Source organism: Salarias fasciatus, chromosome 13, assembly GCF_902148845.1.
Source record: "Salarias fasciatus chromosome 13, fSalaFa1.1, whole genome shotgun sequence".
NCBI lineage: Eukaryota > Metazoa > Chordata > Actinopteri > Blenniiformes > Blenniidae > Salarias > Salarias fasciatus.
This window is the reverse complement of record NC_043757.1, coordinates 7450136-7473620: the sequence shown is the minus strand read 5'-3', so window position 1 is coordinate 7473620 and position 23485 is coordinate 7450136. Positions and strand designations below refer to the sequence as shown.

Sequence of the window (23485 nt, the reverse complement as noted above, 5' to 3'; positions counted from 1 at the left end):
TACTCAGACCTAACTACATACGGTATAAAAAATTGCACAATTATATCAACAATCACTGCAAAAAAGTACTTCACCTATCAGACAGTTTTAAATGGTAAATCCTACATTTAATTTAATTTGTGATTATTGTTTGTTTTTTTTTTTTCCTGTTTTTTGATTTTTTTTTCTCTTGCCCCCGGCGCCCCTCCCTTCATGTCGTCTTGTGCGGGAAGCCCCTCTCTGCGACGCCTCCGGGCGACGCAGGCTTTGAGGATGGGCGAGGCGGGTGGGGCGGGGTGGTGGATGGAGAGGGGGGGGGGGGGCGAGGGTTGCCATGATTCCTCTTGTCCAGTCTCGTGCGAGTCAAACGTACGTCTATAAGTTGTGTTGTGCAAACATGGGCAGAATCGAATAGTAGACATGGTATCGAAGAGTCTATTGCATGCAGCAACCTGATTGAAAGAAACATGCAGTTCGGGCCAATCCCAAATCCCCCCCGCCCTTCGCCCATCATCCTGGCCTGGGGGGAGGCGCCCCCACCCCCTCCACCTCCACCTCGCACACTAACCCAGGTGCCTGTCTGTTGTTTCTTATTTTCACAGCCCAGCCTGAATAAAGTAGGTATGGTATCTGTTTATACCACGGATTTCTTAGCAGCAAAGCTATTGCAGCATTACATTTACATAACACTAAAAAAATTATGTTATTACAAAAATAAAGACCTAGAAATCCAAAGCAAACTAATCTGATTGCGTGTATGAGGTAATCTTTTCCAGAGTCAGGATCGAGACTGAATACACCTGCTGTTTTTACTCTGGGAGGCGAGAAGAGCCCTCACTACTGGATAGTTGGTTAATCTTGCTACATCTTTTGCCACCTTTTTTTTTTTTTTTTTTATCTGTATGCATTAATTTAATTTTCCTTTGGTAATTTTTTTTTTTTCTCTACTAGGGGCAATTTAATTACAGCTGCTGAAAATAAGTGCATGCTCCTTTTTACATAAAATTTAAATTATCTATATATGTATAGATAGGTACAAAACAAAAAATATATACTTTTTTCTTTTTTAAATAATCGTCTGGTCCCACCTCCGACTCAGTGTGTGTGTGTGTCTGAGAGTACGTGTGTGTGTAGAGGGGTTCATCTCACCACCGGTCGACTGAACATGGACCTGAAAGTAGCCAGGTGTTAAATACATGATCCTGTGTGTGTGTGTGTGTGTGTGTGTGTGTGTGTGTGTGTGTGTGTGTTAAGTGAAATTTTGTGCCAAAGTGCAAATTCTAAGCTGATTCCCCCACCGAGCTTTATGAGGGGGGGTCCTAGAGGATGAGTTCAGCGCTGCGTCGTATGAACAAGGTCCTGTTAGGTTGCTACTTTCCCGTAGAGGTGTGTGATGGGGAGCAGGGCGGGTTTGCAGTGCTATTCCAAGGCTTTTTTGTTGTTGTTGTTGTTGTTGTTGTTGTTGTTTTCTTCCAGATCTGGGCGTGTTTGGGTGGGGAGGGTGGCTTGCTGCAGTGGAGAGGGACGGGGCCTATTTGAAAATCCCACCCCCCCATGCCTCAGCTCCAGCGGAAGGACACGTGTCGAGGGCGGTCGCCCCCCTCCTTCACCAGTGGCTTGTGAAACTCCCGGCCGGCCCGCGAGTGGATGCTGGCCCAGCAGTACTCGCAGTAGTACTGCAGGCAGGTGACGTTGGCACAGAAGAAGGGTGCGAACTTCCCCCCGCAGCGCGCCCCCTGGCACTCGTCGCACATCTGGTCGTCCAGGACGTACGGCTTCACCTCCACCTGTAGAGGGTGAGGGCGGGAGGTGCTGGTCAGTCACGTCTGGAAATGCTAAATGTGCACTGGAGAACTGAACAGATGTAACTTTACACAACTCATGTTCATACGATATATCACACTGTATGCCGATGACACAGCTATATAAGAACATTTCTGCAGGAAATAGCAAACAGATGAGCTGAAACTTCCTGCACCTTAAAAGAGAAGAAAAGTGCTGGACCTTTCAGTTTTCACTTGAAAACATTGTAAATAGAACCTTAAAGGTTGATCATTTAAACCTGATTCAGAGAAGGTTGTCCAACAATAAAAGCTTACTTGTCTCAAACACTCCATCACTATTTTAACAGACATTCCTTCGCTTTCCATTGCAAAAGTGATCCTAATCAAAAACACTCACAATGACAGTTCAAGTTAGCTACATTCAGTTTTTCATGTTTCACACATCTGGAATTAAATTCAAGAAGTTGGTAAACTGAGTCCACACTTCTAAAATTAAATGACTGAAGAACAAGCGTGACGGTTTAACTGTATGGAAGACTTGTATCTTTCAACTGAAATCCAAGATGATCAATCTTCCCATGCCTGCTGGATTTTAAGTGAAACTGTAATCTGTGACACCATAACGCATCCGAGTTTTAGTTCACTTGATTATTTTGGGGTATTCTAAGTATATCATACAATGATTCGGCAGTGAGGTGACATTTGAAAACATCAATACTGTCTACTGATCTGATTCAGTACCACTTTGCTGCATTGATCAATACAGAGTAAAACCAATCTTCTTTCTTGAGTCGATCCCCTTATTTAGCCTCAGTTAATCCCTGTTAACCCTCACAGTTTTTCTCAAGCCAGATGTGAAGCGTAGGTTTCCCTCCGTAAAGGAATGACGAACATTAAAGGTCAGTCACTATAAAGATGCCTCGGTGTGTGAACATGGACGGATGCTAACCTCGCTAACAGCCCGGTTTAAGAGTAACTGAGTCACCGGGGAGCGAGACACTGACCTTTTTACCCGAGCACTGCAACAACCGTGAAACAGCAAAACAAGACTCACGGCAATGTCTAACTGCGCGCAAGAAAAGCAAGACAAATGCAAACAGCGACTCTGCAGTGACATTAAACACCAATAAACAGTCAGTGAGCACGAAGTTAACCAGATGTAATTAACTTTTATGTGCCATCATTCCCAACACATTTGGAGTTGATTGGTATTCTGTTGAGGAGAACCGCATCTCCTCCATAACTCATCAATCTCAATTCCTCTGGTCCACACTGAACATTGGTGTCTTACCACTGCTTAAAGACGTGGCTACGAGAGCAGACGACCTGTTTACTGTGAAGGAATTGAGCGAAGCCCCATGGGTGGGTAGATGTAATTAGGAGCATTGTTGAGCAGATTTTTGCATCCAGGAGAGATTGTGGAAGACTTGAGGCTGTTGTCGGCACAGCAGGGATGATGGTTTTCTACAGACCACTGATGATCACTGGCTCCATGCTTCACTAGCTGAGGTTCAGTCCTGAAGAGTCCTTAGTCAATGTCTCAAAATATCCCAAACTCAATAATCAGAATCCCTCCACAACGCTGCATGAGCTTTTGATATGAAATTCGTAATCCCATCCTGAAAACTTCAATGTTTTATGCTCATTCCATTGACTTGTTCTCTTATTTACATGCCACCTAGTTGCAGTCATAATAAAGACCCCCTAACAGGCTGAATACAGGAGGTGATAGGAGGCGGGGTGGAAATGCCCCGCCCTGCAGAGGCTCGGCTTCCTGGCTGACAACCAGTCTCTCTTGGTCGCGATCCGTCTCGCTGCAATTGGCCTGAGTGGCTAAAATAAGCAGGCTGCGGCAGTCTGTGTAGATATACATGTATAGGGAGCTGCTATAATTAAACCAACCCTATGTGTCTGCAACTTGAAAACATCTGTCGGGACTCCGGCAGCCAAAGGCCATAGTGATTACACATCCAGGCACGGGCTTCCGTTATTGTAGGCTGCAGCGAGCAGTTGGCTGAAAACCAGCGCCATAATGAAAGCTCTGAAACACGGGACAGAGGGCTGGAGAGGAGTTCAGCCGCTGCCGGAGTGACTCCACAAAACCTCACTTGTGGTTAGGAGAGCTGCCGCTCTCAGGAGCGGCAGGATGTTTTGAATGGAGCCCACGAACTCGCTCACCCTTTTGTCGATGTCATTGTGCTGCAGCTGAACGAAGCGAGCGCTGATGGCAGCGATGTAGCTCTGCTGATTGGAGAAAGCCACGCGGCCGGCCCCCTTCGGGTATTTCAGCTCCGGGTCGGTGTCGATGCCGGCGTAGCAGACGCCTCCGTACAGCCGGTCCATGATCATAGCCAGCTCCACTGGAATCCAGGAAGGAGAGGTGATCAGTGCAAGGAAAGTTTACACATTTAACGACAAAAAAAAAACAAAAAAAAACCCCCTTCCCTCCTCCACTATTCATCAGCACAGCAGTCTTAAACTGACGGTGTAATTAGTAGGGGGTCACATTGCACACAAGCCAGCAATGTTTATGCCGAGAAGAGAAAGACTGAGCCTTCCATTACACCATGAATTCTTAACATGATGACCACTTGGCCCGCTTCCTGGAAACCCGAGCAGAGGATTGCTTTCTCACAGGGAGAACTTTCATTACAGCCCCGGGCCTCCTCTCTCTGTGCCAGTCAGTGTTATGAAGCCAAAATCCTCCCCTTTAAGCCGAGGTACCTGCGCGTAGGGGCCGCGGTACCCCCCCAACGAAGATGGTCTTGCGGGGATCCAGAGGCTGGGAGCCATCCATGACGAAGTCACTGTCGCTCAGGTTCCAGGGACGGATCTGGACCTGGAGAAAGATGAAGATGGTGCGTTCATACTTCTTTCATTCGGGTTATTTAGCTCAATATTACCCATCAGACAACCTGACAAAGATCATCCGAGACCGACATCTTATTTAATGTGTTCTGCTGTGGCGTCCTTTGATTTGAACATGAAACCATCTACACACTGTTCTCTTGTGGAAATGGAAGACTTTGTTGTATTTTGGGGTCGTTTCACACGACAGCAGCGCTCGCAGCCACTGAAAACGCTCCGATAGGGGAAACACATGTTTTCTGATACCCTGCTACTGAGCATGGGTAACATGGCTGTAATGAATAATGCTTCTCCATGTGCCGGAGTAGATGGACAGTGGAGAATGGATTTCACTGATATAAAACTTTTCCACCACTTGAGCCCTTTATTCTGTTAATCTCATTCATCCATTCATACCCCAATGGAGCCTCCAATATGAACAACAATGGCGGCCTCTAGAATGTCATGACTCTAGGTCCAAACTCTCCTGGGACTTCATACAAAGTGGTAGAAAATGGTTGTTTCTTTGTGTGCAGTGGGATCAGTAAATAAACATTTTTTTTTTTAAACTATACCACAGAAGTTAAAAACTCTGAGTTGTGTCGTGCCAGGGTAACGTTGGAGGACCCAGCGGGGAGACACTAATGAGCATGTGCAGTGAGCCGCACAACACGGAAGAAAACCCGGAAGCAACAAAATGTTTTCGAATCATCAGCCAGGCAAGCCATCGTTGTTCAAGGGAGTCACTGCTGTGTTTCAGTCCAGCATGCAGCTCAGTTTGTGTTTTATTCAAGCATTCAGGTGTAATTTTCAAAGTATTAAACAGATTAGTAGCAAGTGCATCGGCCTCTGAGCTCCACATCCAGGACACTCCTCCCTGAAGCCACTGCCGCTCGACTCAGTTCACTCTCTCTACTGATCTGTATCAATAACAGTGAAAAAATGCCAATAATGTAGCAGTAATAGTCAAAAGTATCAAATCAATTAAGCACCAGTAAAAAGTTAATCAAACAATGCATCTTTTTTTCTACTTTAAACACTGATACTATGATATATAAAAAAAAACAGGTTGACAAAATTCAACTATGCTTAAAAAAAAGGCAGAATGCTGAGCAGATCAGAAATAAGTTGCTCTCTGTTGATAACAGGTTCTTCTATTTTCCCAGCATCCTTTCTGTTGAGAGTTCTTCTGAACTCTTATCTGTGGCGCCTTCTGTGGTTCAGCTCGATAAGATACTGGTACTTTCTGGAGAATTCAAGAGAATTCAACATAATTACAATGGAAACATCTTTCTAGGAAAAAGATTTTCTATCATGCTAATTTTTAAATAGAACGTGAGAATTCTTCCAAGCTTCTGTCTTTTAGATTTCACCTGTAGAATATCTACAAGGAGGGAGATCTTCACACAATGAGTGTGTGTTTTTATATCCTTTGTGAACTATTCATTCAACTTGCTCCAACATTAATTTCATATTTCACGATGCTACTTCCATTCTGACAAAAACTGTTTCACACATCAGCTCAGAGCCATTATTAAAGAAAATCTGGGACATTTTGTCGCTTATGCTCTTAAATTAGCCTGCCTGAGTATCCAAAACGTTCCTATTTTAATTAAGATCCGAGTCTGATATCTTTACTAACATGATAATTAATTTAGCATGACTAAAGCCAGACTGGTTTGCTCTACTTTGCAGCCCACGTCCTCCAACATGGATATGAAATAACTGGACTCAGGTTAGCTGTGTCACCACTCACCGGTTTGTCTTTGATGGTGGGACTCGATACACACAGGTAGAGTTTGCCATCCTCCTCTATGCAGGCGTCTATCAGGGCCTGAACAGAAGTCTCCTCCTGGAACAGCAGGAAGGCGTAGCCTGAAAAAAAAAAAAAAGAAACAACAAGGACCTCAGAAGACATAACATGAAACAGAAAACTTAAAAAGTCACATCCTTGTGACCATGACGCTTCAAACTGTGTCCTCTAGGCCTGAGTTTGTGGCTGTCTCTCTCTGTATTTTTTAAAGTCACTGTCCCATGACTAAGCCCCGTTCTTCTTCCTTAGCAACTATTCATAGTTGGAGACATACCGAACCCTACGCAGACGATGACTACGACCTTGTAGCCTCTTTTCCTGTCCTCATTTGGCTCTCCCGCCTCCATAAGACTTTCTGTGCCTGGCACCTCGCTACCCTGCACTGCCTCAGATTAAATGGCTTCGAGTGCTGCGCTCCAAAAGGAACCATGCAAAATTGATCAGCCTAATACACTGCAGATCCTCGCCGGCGGCTGGGTCAGGTAGAGAGAGAGTTTGGCCACGTCTCCGTGAGGCAGAAAGAAAGAGCAATTCAGACAGTCACTCTGTACTATTGAATTATTAAGCATTGAGAGCACAGACCTCATACAAGGTCAGAGCTATTAGGCCATTTCAAGATGCATCGCAAAAAGTTACGGCAAAAACAGCTGTGTTTTCATCAGAGCACAGAGACAGAAGAGAAAAGAGTCAAGAGTCCACTTTTGGTTCTGCAAACTTCTCGTCCCTCGACCTCTTGAGACAGGTACGAGAGCCAAGTGTCTTCTGAGGACCCTATTTTAAAACGCCGTATCACTCACACGCATAAATCCAGACGGACACACACGTCTGTGGACAAATGCACGAGTGAAAGTCAAAACGAGGAATGTGCATTTGTCATGTTTGGCTTCTGACATTCCCGAGTGGAACTGCTGCGGGGGACGGGGGGGGTGAAGGGCCTGACTCGGCAGAGCCGGTCAGCTGTGGCGTGTGGATCCGTCCAAAGGAGGGGGAAAGGGGAGGGGAGGGGAGGAAAACGAAATCAAGTCAAGAAGGGGACGACAGCGGCTCTCAAGCGAGGGAAAGGCAGCTGCATGAGCAGATGTGAATGTCTTTCAGAGGGCCCGGGACTTTCCTTCACGTGTGACCCGAACACTCGCGGACGGGACGCGTCCTCCATGACAGTGTGGCAACGCGTCCGTCAACAGCTGGTGACAACTGCATCACCCTGACATTTGTTTCTGTGTCTACAGAAAATTCTGCAGATCAACGAGCAGCGTTTGACGTTTCGCTGTTGCAACACAATGACTTTTATTTTGAGGAAAGTACTTTCTGACTGTACCAAAACTTGCTTGAGAGATAATACCCATTCTCCAGAAACCGAAGGATATTAATGAGTATGAGGATTTTTGGAAGTCTGAGCTCTCTGCATCACCACTGTGAAGCTGTTTGGAAAAACTATGGATCCTCCACCCAGATTCTCTGGGATCTTGAACCCTGATGGCTACAGTTCATCACACAACTTTGTTAGGCCACACAAATATGTAAAACTCGTGTGTAAAAACACATTTGTGCCCAATTTAAAGAAATGATCTTCTCTGCTGTTGAAGTCGAATGGCAAGACAAACTGAAAACACAATTCTCCTGGCTGAGAGATAGAGGAAACATAAAGCCTTTTAAGCAGAGGTGTCTAAACTGCAGCCTGATGTTGATTTTTAATTGGCCCGCAGGAAGTTCTAAAAGCATCCAGCAGTATGCCCAAAGCATCACTTGACGGGAAAGTACTTCTGAGCTGGCTCAGAGGTGATCAATCGTTTTAAAGGTCAATAAAAAAACTTTCAGATCGTGTTGTTTATAGTTAGCAATGTTTTCAGGACATGTACTGACTGCTGTGGTTTATCAAGAATTATACCAACGTTGGCAGAAGAAATGCAAAACACTGTCATTTAATCATGTTCTTAGTTTTTCGCCTTCAGTGAAGTGTTGACAACGGATAAGCAGTTCTTGTTTGAGGAGTGTTATCTGGTTTGGTGCCACTTTCTGGTGGTCATACTGATGAAGACAAACTAAAATTAAAATCAGGTGAGAACAAGCAGTTTGCGTGGGAGTTAACTGAGGTGGCTGGACAGATTTAACTTTGGTCGTTCATTGTTTATAAAGTCAATCCACAGAGTCTGAACTTTATATAGCTTTGCAATAGCAAGACTGATATCGAAACCAGAAGAGCGGTCAGTGCTACATTCTGTGCCGTTGTCTGATTTCATCTCCTGCAGGCAAAGTCATACGCAGTGTGTCTGCATGCAACGAGCATTAAAACCACAGAAGCTCTGACTAATTGGAAGTTTTTCGAGGGTGATTTTAGCAGGCTAGTAAGCTCAATGGGGCTATAATGTTTCTGATAATAACAAGCCCCCCCCAAAAAAAAAAAAAACTCAGAATTGCAATCAGCGGCTTATAGTGACCAGCTGTGCTGTTTGTAATTGGTTGCTTCAAAGCCAAACGCCTGTCCAGACGGAGCTCAGTTCGACCCCATAGAAAAAGCATTTTGTGCACAGTCATCGTCCTGCACGTGCCTCGCCTTCGCCCGGCATAAGACCCCTGTCTGTGTTGCGGGCTTACATAAAGCGGGTTTGTCATCGGTGGAAATCATGTGGTTTAAGCTCTGACATCCCCCTTCAGAGGAAAAAAAAAAAAAACAACTGCAGTCATACACGAGGGGGGGGGGGCATGAAAAGGCAGCGCTAGCCAGCAGCGCACAGACTCTGAAGGAGGGAACAACGTGTTCCATGACCCAGGGCAGCAGAGAGGCTGCGAGAGGAACGAGCAGGAGGGGGAGACAGATGGAAAGAGCGAGCGAAGAAAGTGAGAAAAGGTGGCAGAGGAAGGAGGGAAGCCGCATGAATGACTGCCATACAAACGGGGAAAATAGCTGGGAGGGCGACGGCGAGCGGGAGGGGAAGGGAGACGGAGAGCTGCGACTTGGACCCTGATGGGAAGCCGCAGAGCCGGACAGACGACCACTAGCCACCAATCCCTCACGAACTGCCTCGTTGATACAGGAAAACACATCGGAGTAAAACACCACATAAAAACTCATTGGGAAAGAATCACCAGAGCGCCGTGTGCTGCTGTGACCTCTGACCGAACCGCGCTCTCATCAGACAGTCTGTCAACAGATGAGGGAGCACAGCGTGCAACGGTGCAGCTTCGCTTTGAGACAGACGACAGCAGACCCCACCAATCCACCACGCCGATACCCGGTCTGAAAGGCTGCTGAGGATCTGTCTCTTTCTCTATCAGTCTTGCGCAGTGCAGAGGCTTATGCCGCGGGAGGAGAGCGCAGATCTGCAGTGGCTCGTGCCTGAGATTTATAGGGCTGCGAGCTCCTGGAGTCGTCCAGCCGGGGAGGGAATACGTCCCCCGGCAGCGTTTTCCACCCCCAGAGAGAACAGAGACAAACCAGGGGCTTCATGTGGGGCCCCGAGTCTTTAATATGACAGAATCCAGCGGTTTGACGATGCGAAGTGTTACCTCAACAGAGAACTTTCAGCGAAAAGACTTTAAAACCAAAGGCAGAACTGCACAAATTTAGCAAAAAAAGACTTCTACCTAAAAGAGTTTAAAAAGCTGGAAAGACTTCTGCTAATATCAATTGTGTAATTCTAACACGTGCTTGGCTTTTCAAAGCAACACTGTCAAACTGGAAGCGTCCAGCTCCCCACCGCCAAACCCCGGCTGTGCTGAATCACGCTGCATTCAGAGAGTGAGCCGCGTTTTCCATTTTGCAGCGCTCACATGATCATACGAAACACGGCTGCCTCCTGCGCTGCTGCTTTACTGCGGCTGGAAGATTACAAGAAAGAGACAAACAAGGTCGCCTTCGAGCACATCCACCGAGAGAACCATGAAATGAAGCTCAGGAAGTTTATTTTCACAGGACGTTATTGCTTCTCAGCTGTCAACAAATTGAGCCACTTTTAATACAAAATGTTCGCTTTGGACAAATCTTGAAAATCTGAACAGACCATGTTGTTTTACCCCTTTTAATATCATAATCTATGCCAAAAGAGTCACTTAGGACCTTTTATTTAGTGTAAATTACAATATAATGTTCTACTGGAAGGTAGCCTATTATATATACTTATATATATATATATACTTATATATATATATATATATATATATATATATATATATATATATATATATATATATATATATATATATATTAATATGAATATAAAATGATAAAACCATGAGTTTACAAGAGTAAGAATATCTAAATTCACTTATAAGCATGAAACAAACACCAAAGTGGCAAAACGGTGTGGGTTAACGCATATTTGCTTTTTTTCTGTAGGATTATTTAGAACAATGACCAAACTCAACCCAGAGTTTTTTTTTTTCCTTCTTCCACGATACTCTCTGTGCCAGATATTAATTTCAGTCAAGAATGTTGTTTTCACATTGATCTGAGCTCTTTGAAACACTGACTCTTAGAGGCGGATCTGAGACATGAAGAACAGTTTCAAGGCCAATTGTGGTTCATTATTCAACTTAAATGCAGTGTGGAAACGTGAAAGATGCACCTCTTACACACAGAAAAGATTTTAAAGTGAAGTTTGAGACAGTTTCACTTTATAAAGGCGCATATTTGCATATTTTTTGATTCTGTAATATTTATTGAGGGAAGAGGAAAAGGTATCAAATTCAATTGAATTGATAAGATTTTTTGAGTCAAAACAGTGAAAAAGTTGATCTGTCTTATTCTTGAGGTCTTTCTGAGGTCACGACTCAAAAAACAAACACTGTAAAAACACCCTGCTGTTTCAAAGTACTGCTTTGGCTCCCCGTGTGAGGCTCCTACTTTATTTAATCACACAGCAGTGTTGTGTCTCTGCAGCCGACACACTGAGGTCAGTCATTAGCATGTAGCCAAACATCTCTCCGTCGGTTCATCAGAGTCCCACTCGGCAGACCTCTTCTCCCCGTTACCGCGTCAACTGGAAGTTATATCGCGTTCGCCGATATCCCAGCCAATGACGACTGGACAGAGCGAGGGACAGAGAGAGCAAGCAAGAGAGCGAGGGACAGAGCGAGGGACAGAGTGAGCAAGCAAGAGAGCGAGGGATAGAGCGAGGGACAGAGTGAGCAAGCAAGAGAGCGAGGGACAGAGCGAGGGACAGAGTGAGCGAGCAAGAGAGCGAGGGATAGAGCGAGGGACAGAGTGAGCGAGCAAGAGAGCGAGGGACAGAGCGAGGGACAGAGTGAGCAAGCAAGAGAGCGAGGGATAGAGCGAGGGACAGAGTGAGCGAGCAAGAGAGCGAGGGACAGAGCGAGGGACAGAGTGAGCAAGCAAGAGAGCGAGGGATAGAGCGAAGGACAGAGTGAGTAAGCAAGTGAGCGAGGGATAGAGCGAGGGACAGAGTGAGCAAGCAAGAGAGCGAGGGATAGAGCGAGGGACAGAGTGAGCAAGCAAGAGAGCGAGGGATAGAGCGAGGGACAGAGTGAGCAAGCAAGAGAGCGAGGGATAGAGTGAGGGACAGAGCGAGGGATAGAGTGAAAGACAGAGTGAGCAAGCAAGAGAGTGAGGGATAGAGCGAGGGATAGAGCAAGGGACAGAGCGAGGGACAGAGTGAGAGACAGAGTGAGCAAGCAAGAGAGTGAGGGATCGAGTGAGGGATAGATAGATCAAGAGATAGAGGATTAATAGAGCGAGAGATAGAGCCAGCGAAAGAGCAAGCAACAGAGTGAGGGATAGAGCGAGCGATAGATGAAGGTATAGAGCGATAGACCCAGCAAAACAGCCAGTAACAGTAAGCTACAAAACGAAGCATCGATCCAGCGAGCGCGGAATAGAACGAGCGATAGAGCCAGTGATGAAACCAACGACAGAGCGAGAGAGCCAGCAATAGAGGGGGATAGAGCGAGGGATAGGGCGAGGGGCAGAGCCAGTCATTTTGCACATGTCTGCATTTGTAGGCGAAGAATGGTTCATTCGCTGATGAGAAAATGGAGAAAAAAAACTTAATATCTATAATATTAATATATATACAGGTATATTATAGATATTAAGTTTCTTATTTCTTATTTGCCGACTCTGAGGAACTGATGGTCAACTGTGACGCCACCAGGAAGGATAAAAAGACAAAGAACAACATAAGAAAGCAAAGAAAGGAATGAAGAAAACAACAGAAGGAAGGAGGAGGATGAGGAAGCAGAAGGGGGGGATAAAGAGATGAGGAAGAAAATTAAAAGGGGAAGAAGCAAAGCAGGAACTAAAAAAAAGAAAAACGAGATGAAAGAAAAATGCAGAGAGGAGGGAATAACGCCCTGTTTACAGAGAAAATGCCTCTTTTTTAGCATTTTGTTTCTGTTGTTACAATGTTTTTACAACAACGTTTACATAGAAATGTTGAAAATAATAATGTAGTAAGCATGCCAGACCAGGAGTTGGCGCTGTAGTTTGCAACAAAAAAGTATTGTGTTTTCGCTTGAAAACTTTGTCGCGTCAACAGGGCTTCACAGGAGAAAGAAGAGGTAAGAGGAAGAGGAAGAAAAGGAAAAACAACAAGCAGAAGGAGGACAAAGAAGAATCTTCTGAAGAGACAAGTGAAAGAAACGAGGATGGAGGAGGAGGAGGACGAAGAGCACAAACATCTGCTCTCCTGGCTCGGAGGCTTTCGGAGCGTTTGCCGAGCAGTCGCTGATAAAAGTGGAAGAGCGGTGAAATCAAGCGTCGCTAATCATCTCAATTTGGAGAAGTCACTCACTGGATATAATCCCAGCAGCACACGGAGGGCACAGAGATAAATCAGGACGGAGTGGGAAGGCGGCTGGTGCCCGACCGGCTTCTTTTGAGCCGTGTTGAAAAAAAAAAAACAAATAAATAAACCACTTGTTTTTGCCGTGACATTAAAAAAGTGCTGATCATGACTGGTTGTAGTAAAAAAGGAAACAGCAGTTAAATTGTAAAAGCTTCAAACAAGCTGGACATGCTGTTACTTCAGTGTGACGTGAGCGTTAGGAATTGCAGTGGTTTATAGCTCCCGGTGCTCCGGCTGTGCCATACGGGCACCCTTCCTCCCTCCTCCTCCTCCTCTTTTTATCCCTGATCACAGACAGAAATAGCTCCCTAACATTTCCAGCCTCCTGCCAACAACGGTGACGACAGCGTTTGGGCCGCAGCGGAGGGTGTGAGCCACGGCAGCAGAACCAGCACGGCCTGCTGCCTCCACTTTGTTTTTAGTGGGTGAGAAGACGAAGAACGCCGCCGTAAACAGAGACGAGCTGCGATAATGCGGGTCTATTTATAAAGCCGCAGTAAAGACCTACATGCTGAATTATGCTGTTCAGAGGCTCTAATGATGAAACAATACTGAATTTACATGCAGGTGAAGTCAAAAGAATACATTAAACTACAGTTTTAGGTGTGATTGCAGATAAAAAAAGAACTGTGTCAGAAGCGAGACAGGGAGGATGTTAAGTGGACATTATTAAAATCTGTTCATGCTCCATGTTAAGTCAAAAAGGATTTTTAACATATTCTATATTTTTCATTTATAGTATCATATATATCCCACTGTGCTGAGACTTGTGGAAATGTGTACAAAACTCATATAGATTTAATAAGGAAACGACAGAAGGGAGCTATTAGATTAATAACTAACAGTGGTTATTTTGAGTCCACAAATCTATTATTCATACGGTCCTGCGTTGAGTTTATGTTCTTTAAGGACACACAGGACAGTTTGAACACTTTTCTAATGCTGCAGGCATATAAATGATTGTATTGTGATTGGATGAGCAGATTTTTCATATTGACATGATCTTCAATCTGAAAAGAAACAAAACACGAGAAGGATCACTGTGTCACAATTGTGACATGACTCCAGCTCATTTATCTGCAAACAGTGACAGTTTTTCTGACTATACACTGCAGCCACTGCAAACTGTTTGAATTTAACCGTCTTAGAAGTTCACAGCATGCGACATTGTCACGACATGAAGTTCGCTGCGTGCACCATGAAAACGCATGTGAGTCGACATGACTGCACAGGACTGAGCGAGCGCCATCTATTCTCGAAAAAGACACCAGAGAAACATGAAAGGACCCACAGGAATTTAGTATTTTATCATAAATTAGTGTCAAAGTGCACGAGCCCACAGTGCGCCCCTGAAGTGATTGACTCATTTTTCTATGTGGGGACATTAACGCATGAGAGCGACTTTTCCCGTCCGCGCCTCTCCTTCGTCACCGAGCACAAACGGAGTCCAGCGTGGAACCAAAACTCAGCGCGAGCCACGGTGTGAGTCACCCCTCGCGCCAAAACACTTTCGTAACACACGGCGGAAAGTGACGGACGTCTTCCATTCGGTCAAGCTTGGAGAGGAAGTTTAAACGGGAGGAGAGGCCGCTGACCTCCAGATGCAGAGCGCCCCCACCCAAACCCCACCCCCACCCCGGTGTCTGTTAATCATCTCACACACGCGTCCTCCCTCCAGCCCGGAGCTATTAGTGCTCAGAACTCTGTCAGCAGGCATCGGTCCAAAGCTCCCTCCTCAGTTAATATGTTGAGTGTGATATAAACAGGATATTTTAGCAGTTTCCATGGGGGCTTGGCAGTGGAGGAGGGCTTTAAATGAGAGCGAGTGATGAATTTTGCACAGACCCCCCCCCCCCTCCCCTCCCTCATGCATGTCTCCTCCCCTTACATGGCGGCGTCCACCAGCTGCTGAAAGCTCATTCATTCCCCTAAAAGGATGCAGCGTTTTTCCTGCCGGCTTTGGATATTAGTGGAGCTGAGCCTGTTTCGAAAATAATCCAGAGCTAAAAAAAAAAAAAAAAAAAACTTTAAAAAATGAGAGTGGGGAGAAGCTGGCAGGGATTTTTTTTTTTTTTTTTTTTTTGTAGGTCCATCCAGATGTGCCGTATTATAGAATGACTCTTGATTCCAGAGCATCTTAACAGCTTTCCCCAATGTGACACGCCGAAGAGGCGCGGCGCTGAGGCTCGCAGGGGGGCTTCATCTCCCGTCACCCGCCTGGAAACGACACCCGAGCGCCGACCTCTCACACTCCTCGGGTGCCCCGTCCAGCACACACCCCTCGGCGGGCCGTCGTGGAGTCCTGACACCCTCGATGAGATGACTGCAGGCAGTTGCCTACACAAACACACACCTCCGTGGCTGCCCAGCAGGAGCCAGGAATTCTGGGTAATGCGAGTCTGTGACTCCGACGGCCCGAGGGCGAGATCCGCCTGATGTCTGGTGGGAAAGGCGAATGCGGGGAGCGCCCGCTGCTTACCTTTAGGTGGGAAGTAGGACTTGCTCTCGGCTTTGTGGGGCCAGTCCACCACCAGGTGCCCGTAGCGCCGGAAACTGTTGGTGATCTCGTCTGCATTTTAGAAACGAAAAAAAAAAAGGGGTTTTTTTTTTTTTTTAGTGAAACGACAAGCCTCACTGGTGGTCATCCATGTATGAAGAGACTTTATGCGCGGCCACGCTGCAGCTGCTATTTTTCGCCCCCTTCCTGCCGCAGTAGTGGCCACTGCATTAAACAGGAACCCGAGCGCGGCCAGGTCGGACTCGTGCTGAGGAAACTCATGAATCTTTCACCCCGCTGAGGGAATGCAGTGTGCATTGATTCAGCCGCTCGTGCTTGCTTAACCCATTTTAGGGCCGAGGCAACATCTGCTCGTGCGCCTCGGACATGGCGTGATCACACCTCCTCATCAGGGGGGCAGTTTCCGCATCTCGTCAGTCATTTTAAATCATTTCAACGGTAACGTCATCTAGAAAAAAAACATGGGATCAACAACTGCAGGAAATTGCTCTTCTCTTGTTTTATGTTGCAGGACTTTTAAAATGTGCATGAAGGACTTGAAAAGAGATTAAACTTAGGCACCTTATCAAAGTTGAAACTAAAAAAAAAAAAACAAGTGCAATTTGTAAATTTGAACATCCTGACTTGGATACCTTGTATGAAAAGATGCAGAACTGTGTTCCCTGGGCCTGAGTTTAATCATTATGTGTTGACAAGAAGCACACAGTGCACATATCTCAGGCTAATCAAAACATGAAATTCATATTTCAAATGGTGAGCTGGATGCTCTGTGTGATCAGTGACGTTCAAAGAATCAGGAGAAATGTCTGGAAATAATGAACCCCCCCCCCGCAAAAAAAAAACAAAAAAAACAAAAAAACATCTGTGATCTTTGAGTCGTCGGCAGATAAAAACGGCCCTTCGTCCCCGAAGCCGTTTCCCTTCTGAATTCAGGACGGGGCAGAAGGAGTCCAAGCTGATTCCATATCTTGTAGCTTCTCACAGGTAGGCAGGAACTTCTAATACGCACTGAAAGTACTTTATCGATCTCACATTTTATAGCTGACAGGCTGTTTTAGACAACCTATTTTAGAGTATTTCTCTATTTAGCTGCTACTTATGTCTCAGCTCACTGTACCACCCCTCCCTCTTGGATATTTAAATGTTGCATAAGCGTTCTTTAAGTTTTATACTATAAAACACGAATTGCCCGACGGGGACAGAAATAAAAACTGAACTGAACACTGTGTCACAAGCAGGTAAGTCTGATGAAACCACTGCACTCATGAACACTGCCGAAAACACCGTCCTCTGCGGTCTTCCTCTACCTTCATCGATGTCCGGGGGAAGGCCTCCGACGAAGACCTTCCGGGAGTAGCGCTCCATCCTCTCTCCGTTCTGACAGCGGGTGGGCGAGTTCAGGCCCGGGGTCAAGGAGGGGTCGCCGTGGCCGTCGTCGAGGAAGCCGTCCTCAAAGGGGAAAAGGCAGGAACGACCTGGGAAGAGGAGGAGGAGGAGGAGGAAGGGTGGAAGACAGGACAGCAGGAGGAACAGAGGTACGAGAGTGTGAAGGCAAAAAAAAAAAAAAAAGAGGGAGGGAGGGAGAGACAGTGAATGAAGCACATATGGAAACACTTAGACTGGCAGCAGCAGTTTAAATTTGGGAGATTACCGTTGTAATTCTGACTACAGTCTGTCTGCAGGCTGCTTTCTTTCTTCACCAAACACATCTGCTCCGACTCTCATGTGTCACATAAACATGTGGATCCACATTCACAGTCCGCCATTCATTTTTCCACTTTTTTTTTCTGACTGCAAAACTAATTTATAAGTAAAAGAAAAAGATTAGGTTTGAAATAGCTGTCCAAAAGTTTGCGATCTTCTTCTAGAACTCATACTTGTATCAGCGAAGGGATATTTGATCTTTTGTTTTTTTGGGAGGTGTTAGTTCCTGCCACACTGCTGCACTGACCGAGCAAAAGTCACACACACACACAGCAGCAGCCTCCCTCCTCGCTGGAGGAAAGACAGAATTAGTGAAAAATCACGTCAAAGTCGGAAGCGAGCCGCGGCGTTCGGAGCGCCCGTCTTCGCTTTCAGGATGATGAATGACTTCTGAGTCAGCAGACTGTCAGGAAACCCTGAGGATCAATCCTGGAAGCTCACTGTTTGATTTGGTGGCGCTTTACTCCATCTCCCTTTTATCAAATATAACAAGCACTTAATCTAGATTCTGTCTGCTTGTTTGCACAGCTGCTACTTTTTTTTTTTTTTTTAGCATCCTTAATTTGTATGACAGGGCCATTCCACGTTGACTGAACAGGACCTTTCTTTGATTCTCCAGCTCCTATTTACTTAATGTCTTGTGTAATCAAAGTACCAAAGAGTTGTGTACACAATTATGTGCTTTATGATGGATTTAAAAAGTTTCTTCCTTGTGCAGATCACAAGCTTTTCTAATATTGGAGCACAATTTTATAAATCAAGATTTTTAATCTACACGTTCACCATCTTCACGAAAAGGAAGCCCAGGAAGCAGTTATATTATTGCATAATAAAAAAAAAACTAGGAGCGCAGACACCTTATGGATCAGTGACGCCCTATTGGTTCCTATGAGATCTCAGAAACTTCCCACTTTTGCACTGGGAAGTTTCCACTTCGATCGCTCAGAAGTGTATTCCCCTGCTCAGATGTCAGGTTTTTCTTTTCTTTTTTCCCATTTTGTGCAGTTGGTGGTTCTTCGGTGGTTCCATCAGACACTTCAGACGTAAAATCTGTTCCATTCTGAGGAAAATGATCTTGAAAGTATTCAATAAACTGCATTATTGTGAAGTTGTTGTTCACTCTTTGCTGTGTTTTGAATATTTTGCCCTCAGTGGCTTAACGAGAAATTCAGAGCAGATTATTAGGCACGCATTATTGGAGACACCCCTCAAAAATTAGCCTAAATTTTCATCAAACACTCAGATTTCTCAACCAAATTAAACAAGTGTATGTTATTCATGAGTGATCTAGAAGTTGCCTTCCCTTCTATATCAACCATACGCATTTAGAGGCATGGATGGATGGATGGATGGATGTTAGCCACATTTCACCCAGTAACTGAAAAATTAAGCAACATACATGCAGAAAATTGTGCACACGGGTTGTTGGGTATGTGGGCATTATTCATCCATATCTATGTGGAATATAAAGTTTGAGGCTCTCATTTCACATGGAGTAATTCAGTCATTCGCTTTGCACACATCACAGGAAGAAGACAGACTTCGAATAGAGAGAAAAGAAAATCGCCACCCTGAATTCACCCCCCCCCCCCCGTCACCATTAAGCAAACCAAAAATTACACGGACTGATTGGATGTTTGAGTGTTTCGCCTTCCCTCAGTCGATGCACAACATGGAGATTGCTTGATTTCATTTCAAATTAACATGACTTCATCCAATCACAACACAGATGAAAAGCAGAGAGAGCGCCACAACACTCGAAGACCCCCCCCCACCCCCAGCTCCAGCTCCAGCTCCCACCCACAAACCCTCAGCCTCGGACAGAGACGGGAAGAAACAGACACAAGCCGGCATGGCAAGCAGAACCCCAGAGAAAATGCCACACGTTACCTCTTCTGCGGCCATAGCTCCGGGCTGCTTGTCAGCACAGTGAAGAGACGGGGAGGGGAGGGGAAGGGGGGGCACAAGGAGAGACAGAAGGTTGGGGCAGGAACAAGGAAAGGAAAAAGATACAGAGACATGGGTTTTTTTTGTGTGGAAATAAACCACACCAGGAACATCTCTAAGACAACAGTGGAAACCACACCTAAAAGGCTTCGGCGACGCCACCGGAGTGATGATTACAGCCTGGCAGCGGCCCACGGTAAACCTCCTGCACCTGCCCCGGCCGCAGAGCCGTGCAGATGCTGGTGGTGGTGGTGGTGGCGGTGGAGGTGGGGGGGGGGAATGTGAAGGGCGATAGGTGAAGCTGTGAGCGCCGCGGACGGCCGAGATATTTAGCATCAGAATGCGACGCCCAGTCGGCGGAGATCGTAATCTGGATTTAATGAACCCGGCAAACCGCTCGAGAGTTCCTGCTAATCTTCTGTGAATATTCGCAAATGAGGTCATAAAGCGGCGCGCACGCAAGGCCGGGGGTAGAGCAGGTTAGTCATTATCACGGCCCCGGTGAAATATTAAGCAGCAGCTGCCGGGTCAGGTATGGCGGGCCAGGCGTGAGTGGAAACTTCTCACAGGATAAGAGGAGTGGACCGACAGGGCTCGCAGGACGAGGGAGGAAAAGAAAGCAGAGAGGAGACGGGGGAGGGGATGGGGGGGGGGGGGGGGGGGGGGGGGGTCACGGCTGAACTAAGGGGAAAAACAACAGAGCTGTGATAACCTGTTTCCCTCATCTGGTCACATGCCGACTCTCAGAGCTGGATTATATTCTTACGGAAACAATCATTTCACCTGCCTTCGCTCGGAGAGAAGTTAACTAAAGAAGACAAGACATGTCTGTTAGTAGTTCTCAGACTTGCAGTCATATTTTCTGCAAACGTGGTCATATTCTCCAAAAATATAATATTTCAATTTCAGCTCTACTTAGAGAGCATGGCAGCACACTCTGCTCCAGCCAGACTGAACGCACAGCCTCGTAAAGGTGTTAGCATTACAAACAGATCTCTATGAGGGTTGACGGTTTCTGTGTATTTAAGAAGATCACCCATCTATGTCAACATGAGGGTCCCAGAGGAGGTTATGGCAACCCCAGCTATTGCCTCGACCAGGCCCATCAACATGGCTCCGCTTGTGTTCACAGCTGAGGTGAGAAAGAGTGGCAAACATGTATGAGTCCAGAGTGAAACTGAACTCTACAGGTCGAACGCTTTGGGAAAGAAAATGAGACTTTTGGTGATTTGGGCTGCTGGGGCTTTTACACCGCTGTGGATGGAGGTCACTTGGTGGTGCAGGCTGTCTTTTCGTCAAGGTATTGTGAATTTAATCTTAATCTTCAGAATCTGTCCTTCAGAAAGACAGTGAACAACAAATTGCTCCCAATAAAAGTTGAGCGTGCAAACACTGTAAATGATTCCTATTGTGCTTGGATTGCTGTTTTTTTTTTTTTAGGTCAGTAGCTTATAGTTTATATGGAAACAGCTCATTTCTTGAATGTTTTCAATTTGTATCTCGCTGTGCTGTGAATTGAAACCACAGTGGAGGTAAAAACTGGTTTAAGACAGTAAAAATGCCAGGGAACAGCAGGAGGGGAAAGCGAGCGCCGAGCGGACTCTCCTGGTCCTCACAGCTCCATAAAGCAGACTCCTCACCTCAAAATCCAATATGGGCCTTTGCATTGTGGTGCCGCCATTGAGTGACTCGTCTCTGGGAATATATTGTCTCAGAGCCTCTTCTCCCTCGCTATGTTTTCATTAAAAAAAGATCTGTCCCTCTCAATCCGAAGGACCTGAGCGGCCTCTGTGCAGCTTTGCCCTCTCGCCGGCTGGCCACGGAAGAAACAAAGTCACCTAGCAACTGGGGCTAAGTCAAGAAGAAGCTGGGAGACCGTCCGATGGCTCTGTGAGCCACGAGGGAGAGGGAGAAGGTGAAAAGTGAGGGGTTCAGAATACCTTTGCCTTCAGAGTGTCATGACTCTCAGCACAGATTCTCCTGGGATTTAGTAGTTTTATAGCTGATTGTCACCCAGAACATAAATAGAACACTGTACATACTTTATCTTTGGCATTTTCAAGGAGTTTCCATGTAAAGGTGAAACTTTTCTGAAATCAAAATGAAGCCTTGAAGATGCTTTTACCAAGCTGTCAAGTGAACATCAGCAAAAAATCTGGAAGGACTTACTACTCTCCCCACTTTCTGTTTCCCTTCAAGCCCCAACACCAGGTTTCCTGAAGCCTCAAGCTAATAGGAAGCAATGAAGTAGAAGCACCGAGTGAAAACTCTTTAATGCTTGAAACCAAAGCTTCGCTGTCTTTGAGCATCACAGGCTACGACGGAGAGAGGCGGCACCGACAGACTCGGAAGATCTGGACAGATCTGTGCTTCCCTAAGCGTAATCCCACGACACAACAGTTTAACATCAATCCGAGCCGCGTTCTCCGAGGACACGGCCGATGAAAGGAACAAAATGAGAACGGGGCGCCAGCGTCGTCAGGATGTGACAGAAGAAACGGCTTCAGTGAAAAATGTCGGACAACCGCTCCGTTTATCCGTTTCCATACCCTGCAGGCTCCCTGAGAGCGTCCAGAAAGGAAACTGGTGCTCTGCGGATTCCATTTTTTTTGCTGAGGTTTGGACCATTTCATGATGAGACAGGACTCCAGGAAAACATGTTCTAAACCCCGCCTGAGGACCCTTTAAAATGGCCTGAACGGTCTGATCCAGACCGCAGCACATGGGATTCACGAGCTGATTTCCCAGCCTGGTTCTGCTCCTGTCGCTGCAGGTCATCTGCTGGCCGGCGGCACGCCGAGCGGGGGAATCTGCTCTAACGGGTCAGGCCGTTCACAGGGCATCTGTGCTTCCCACTGGGCCACCAGGTCCGTCCGAGACGTTTGGTTTCAGGGAATACAGGCAATAGCAAAGGCTAGGCAGGTGGAACCGGCGTATGCTCATGGGCCTCCGTGGCCACAGCATATGTCCATCACGGGGAGGGGTGGGCAATAAATCAATGCCTATTCATGACTACTTTTTTTTTTTTAAACAACAGTGGGCAAAATAGCTGCAGCAGCAAGAAAAAAAAAACACAATAATTACTTGACTTACTGTTCAGTGGCATGATGTGGTCTGCTCCAGGATGATGAAAATTGAGGCCCATACGTCCTGTAAGAACAAAGACAGGCAAAAAAACTACTTTACAAACAGGGAAACATGGAAACTGCTGATTAAAAAAAGCCAGCCATCAGTTTAATATTCTACTCTGATTTTAAATCAAACATCAAATGTGATGAAAAAGAAATAAATCAACAACAAATCGAATGAAGAAAAAGTGGGACAAAAAGACAAATGTCAATGTGGAAGGAGGGAAAAAAAAGTAAAAGCATCTGTCGTGACATCTCTAAAACACACAACTGCTCAAACCAACCAAAGCGTCTCCTCGGCCAGGTGTTGGACACGAGTCCATGTAGCCAAACTGAATGACCTCCTGACCTCGCTCATTGTTGTCCTACTCTCTTTAGTTAAAGGAGGAACTGCTTACAACATCTCACTGAAAAATTAAATCCGCTGTGTCAAACATGAGGCCCGTGGATCAAAACCGAACGGCAACAAGCTCCGATCAGGCCCACCGAAACCACCAAGCAGTCTCAGCAGCTTTCCATTGCTTACAGTTAAGGTGTCAATAATCTCACATAGCCCACTTTCACTTCTGGCGCTTGAAGACCAAAATTCAGACAGAATGCACTTTGAAGACGGTCAGTGATTTGGTTTCAGTTTTCAAAAAGGTGCGTTTCCCACATTTGGCAAACACTTCACGAGCCTTCCTATCATTGGTCCACCACTTTCACACTGCGGTGGTGCTGGGGTTAAAGGCTGAGGGGCCAACTGTGAAGGCTATCTCGCTTTACTGCTGGTGCATGTTGCCCCGCATGTAACGTGGACTTTGAGCGATGGGCCGGCTTCATGTTGCAAACTACTGTGATGCAAACAAGAAGGCATGACAAAAGTTTCAAAATTTAGCCACGGGAGGTAGATAGTAAGGGGGGGTGGGGGGGTGTCCTTGCTTGCTTGCCAACAAGAGTGAACTAGCAGTTAAACCAGAGCA

The 23485-nt window shown here is 46.0% G+C and overlaps 1 protein-coding gene across 5 annotated transcripts in view; it reads right to left on the bottom strand.

The window, feature by feature from the left end:
• Positions 1 to 120: 120 nt before the first annotated feature.
• The window catches only part of cpeb3 (cytoplasmic polyadenylation element binding protein 3), a 41848-nt gene continuing 18483 nt past the window's right edge, over positions 121 to 23485 (bottom strand). For 3 of the 5 annotated variants that reach the window (XM_030107557.1, XM_030107553.1, XM_030107555.1), the window contains exons 4-11: positions 22489 to 22545; positions 19339 to 19362; positions 17052 to 17219; positions 15706 to 15795; positions 6367 to 6485; positions 4488 to 4602; positions 3942 to 4123; positions 121 to 1766 (exon numbers count right to left, since the gene is read on the bottom strand). In XM_030107557.1, coding sequence (XP_029963417.1) covers positions 1539 to 1766; positions 3942 to 4123; positions 4488 to 4602; positions 6367 to 6485; positions 15706 to 15795; positions 17052 to 17219; positions 19339 to 19362; positions 22489 to 22545 — 983 coding nt within the window. In that variant the 3' untranslated portion in view covers positions 121 to 1538. The remainder of the gene's footprint in view (positions 1767 to 3941; positions 4124 to 4487; positions 4603 to 6366; positions 6486 to 15705; positions 15796 to 17051; positions 17220 to 19338; positions 19363 to 22488; positions 22546 to 23485) is intronic. The other 2 variants (XM_030107554.1, XM_030107556.1) reach the window with 1 other exon arrangement.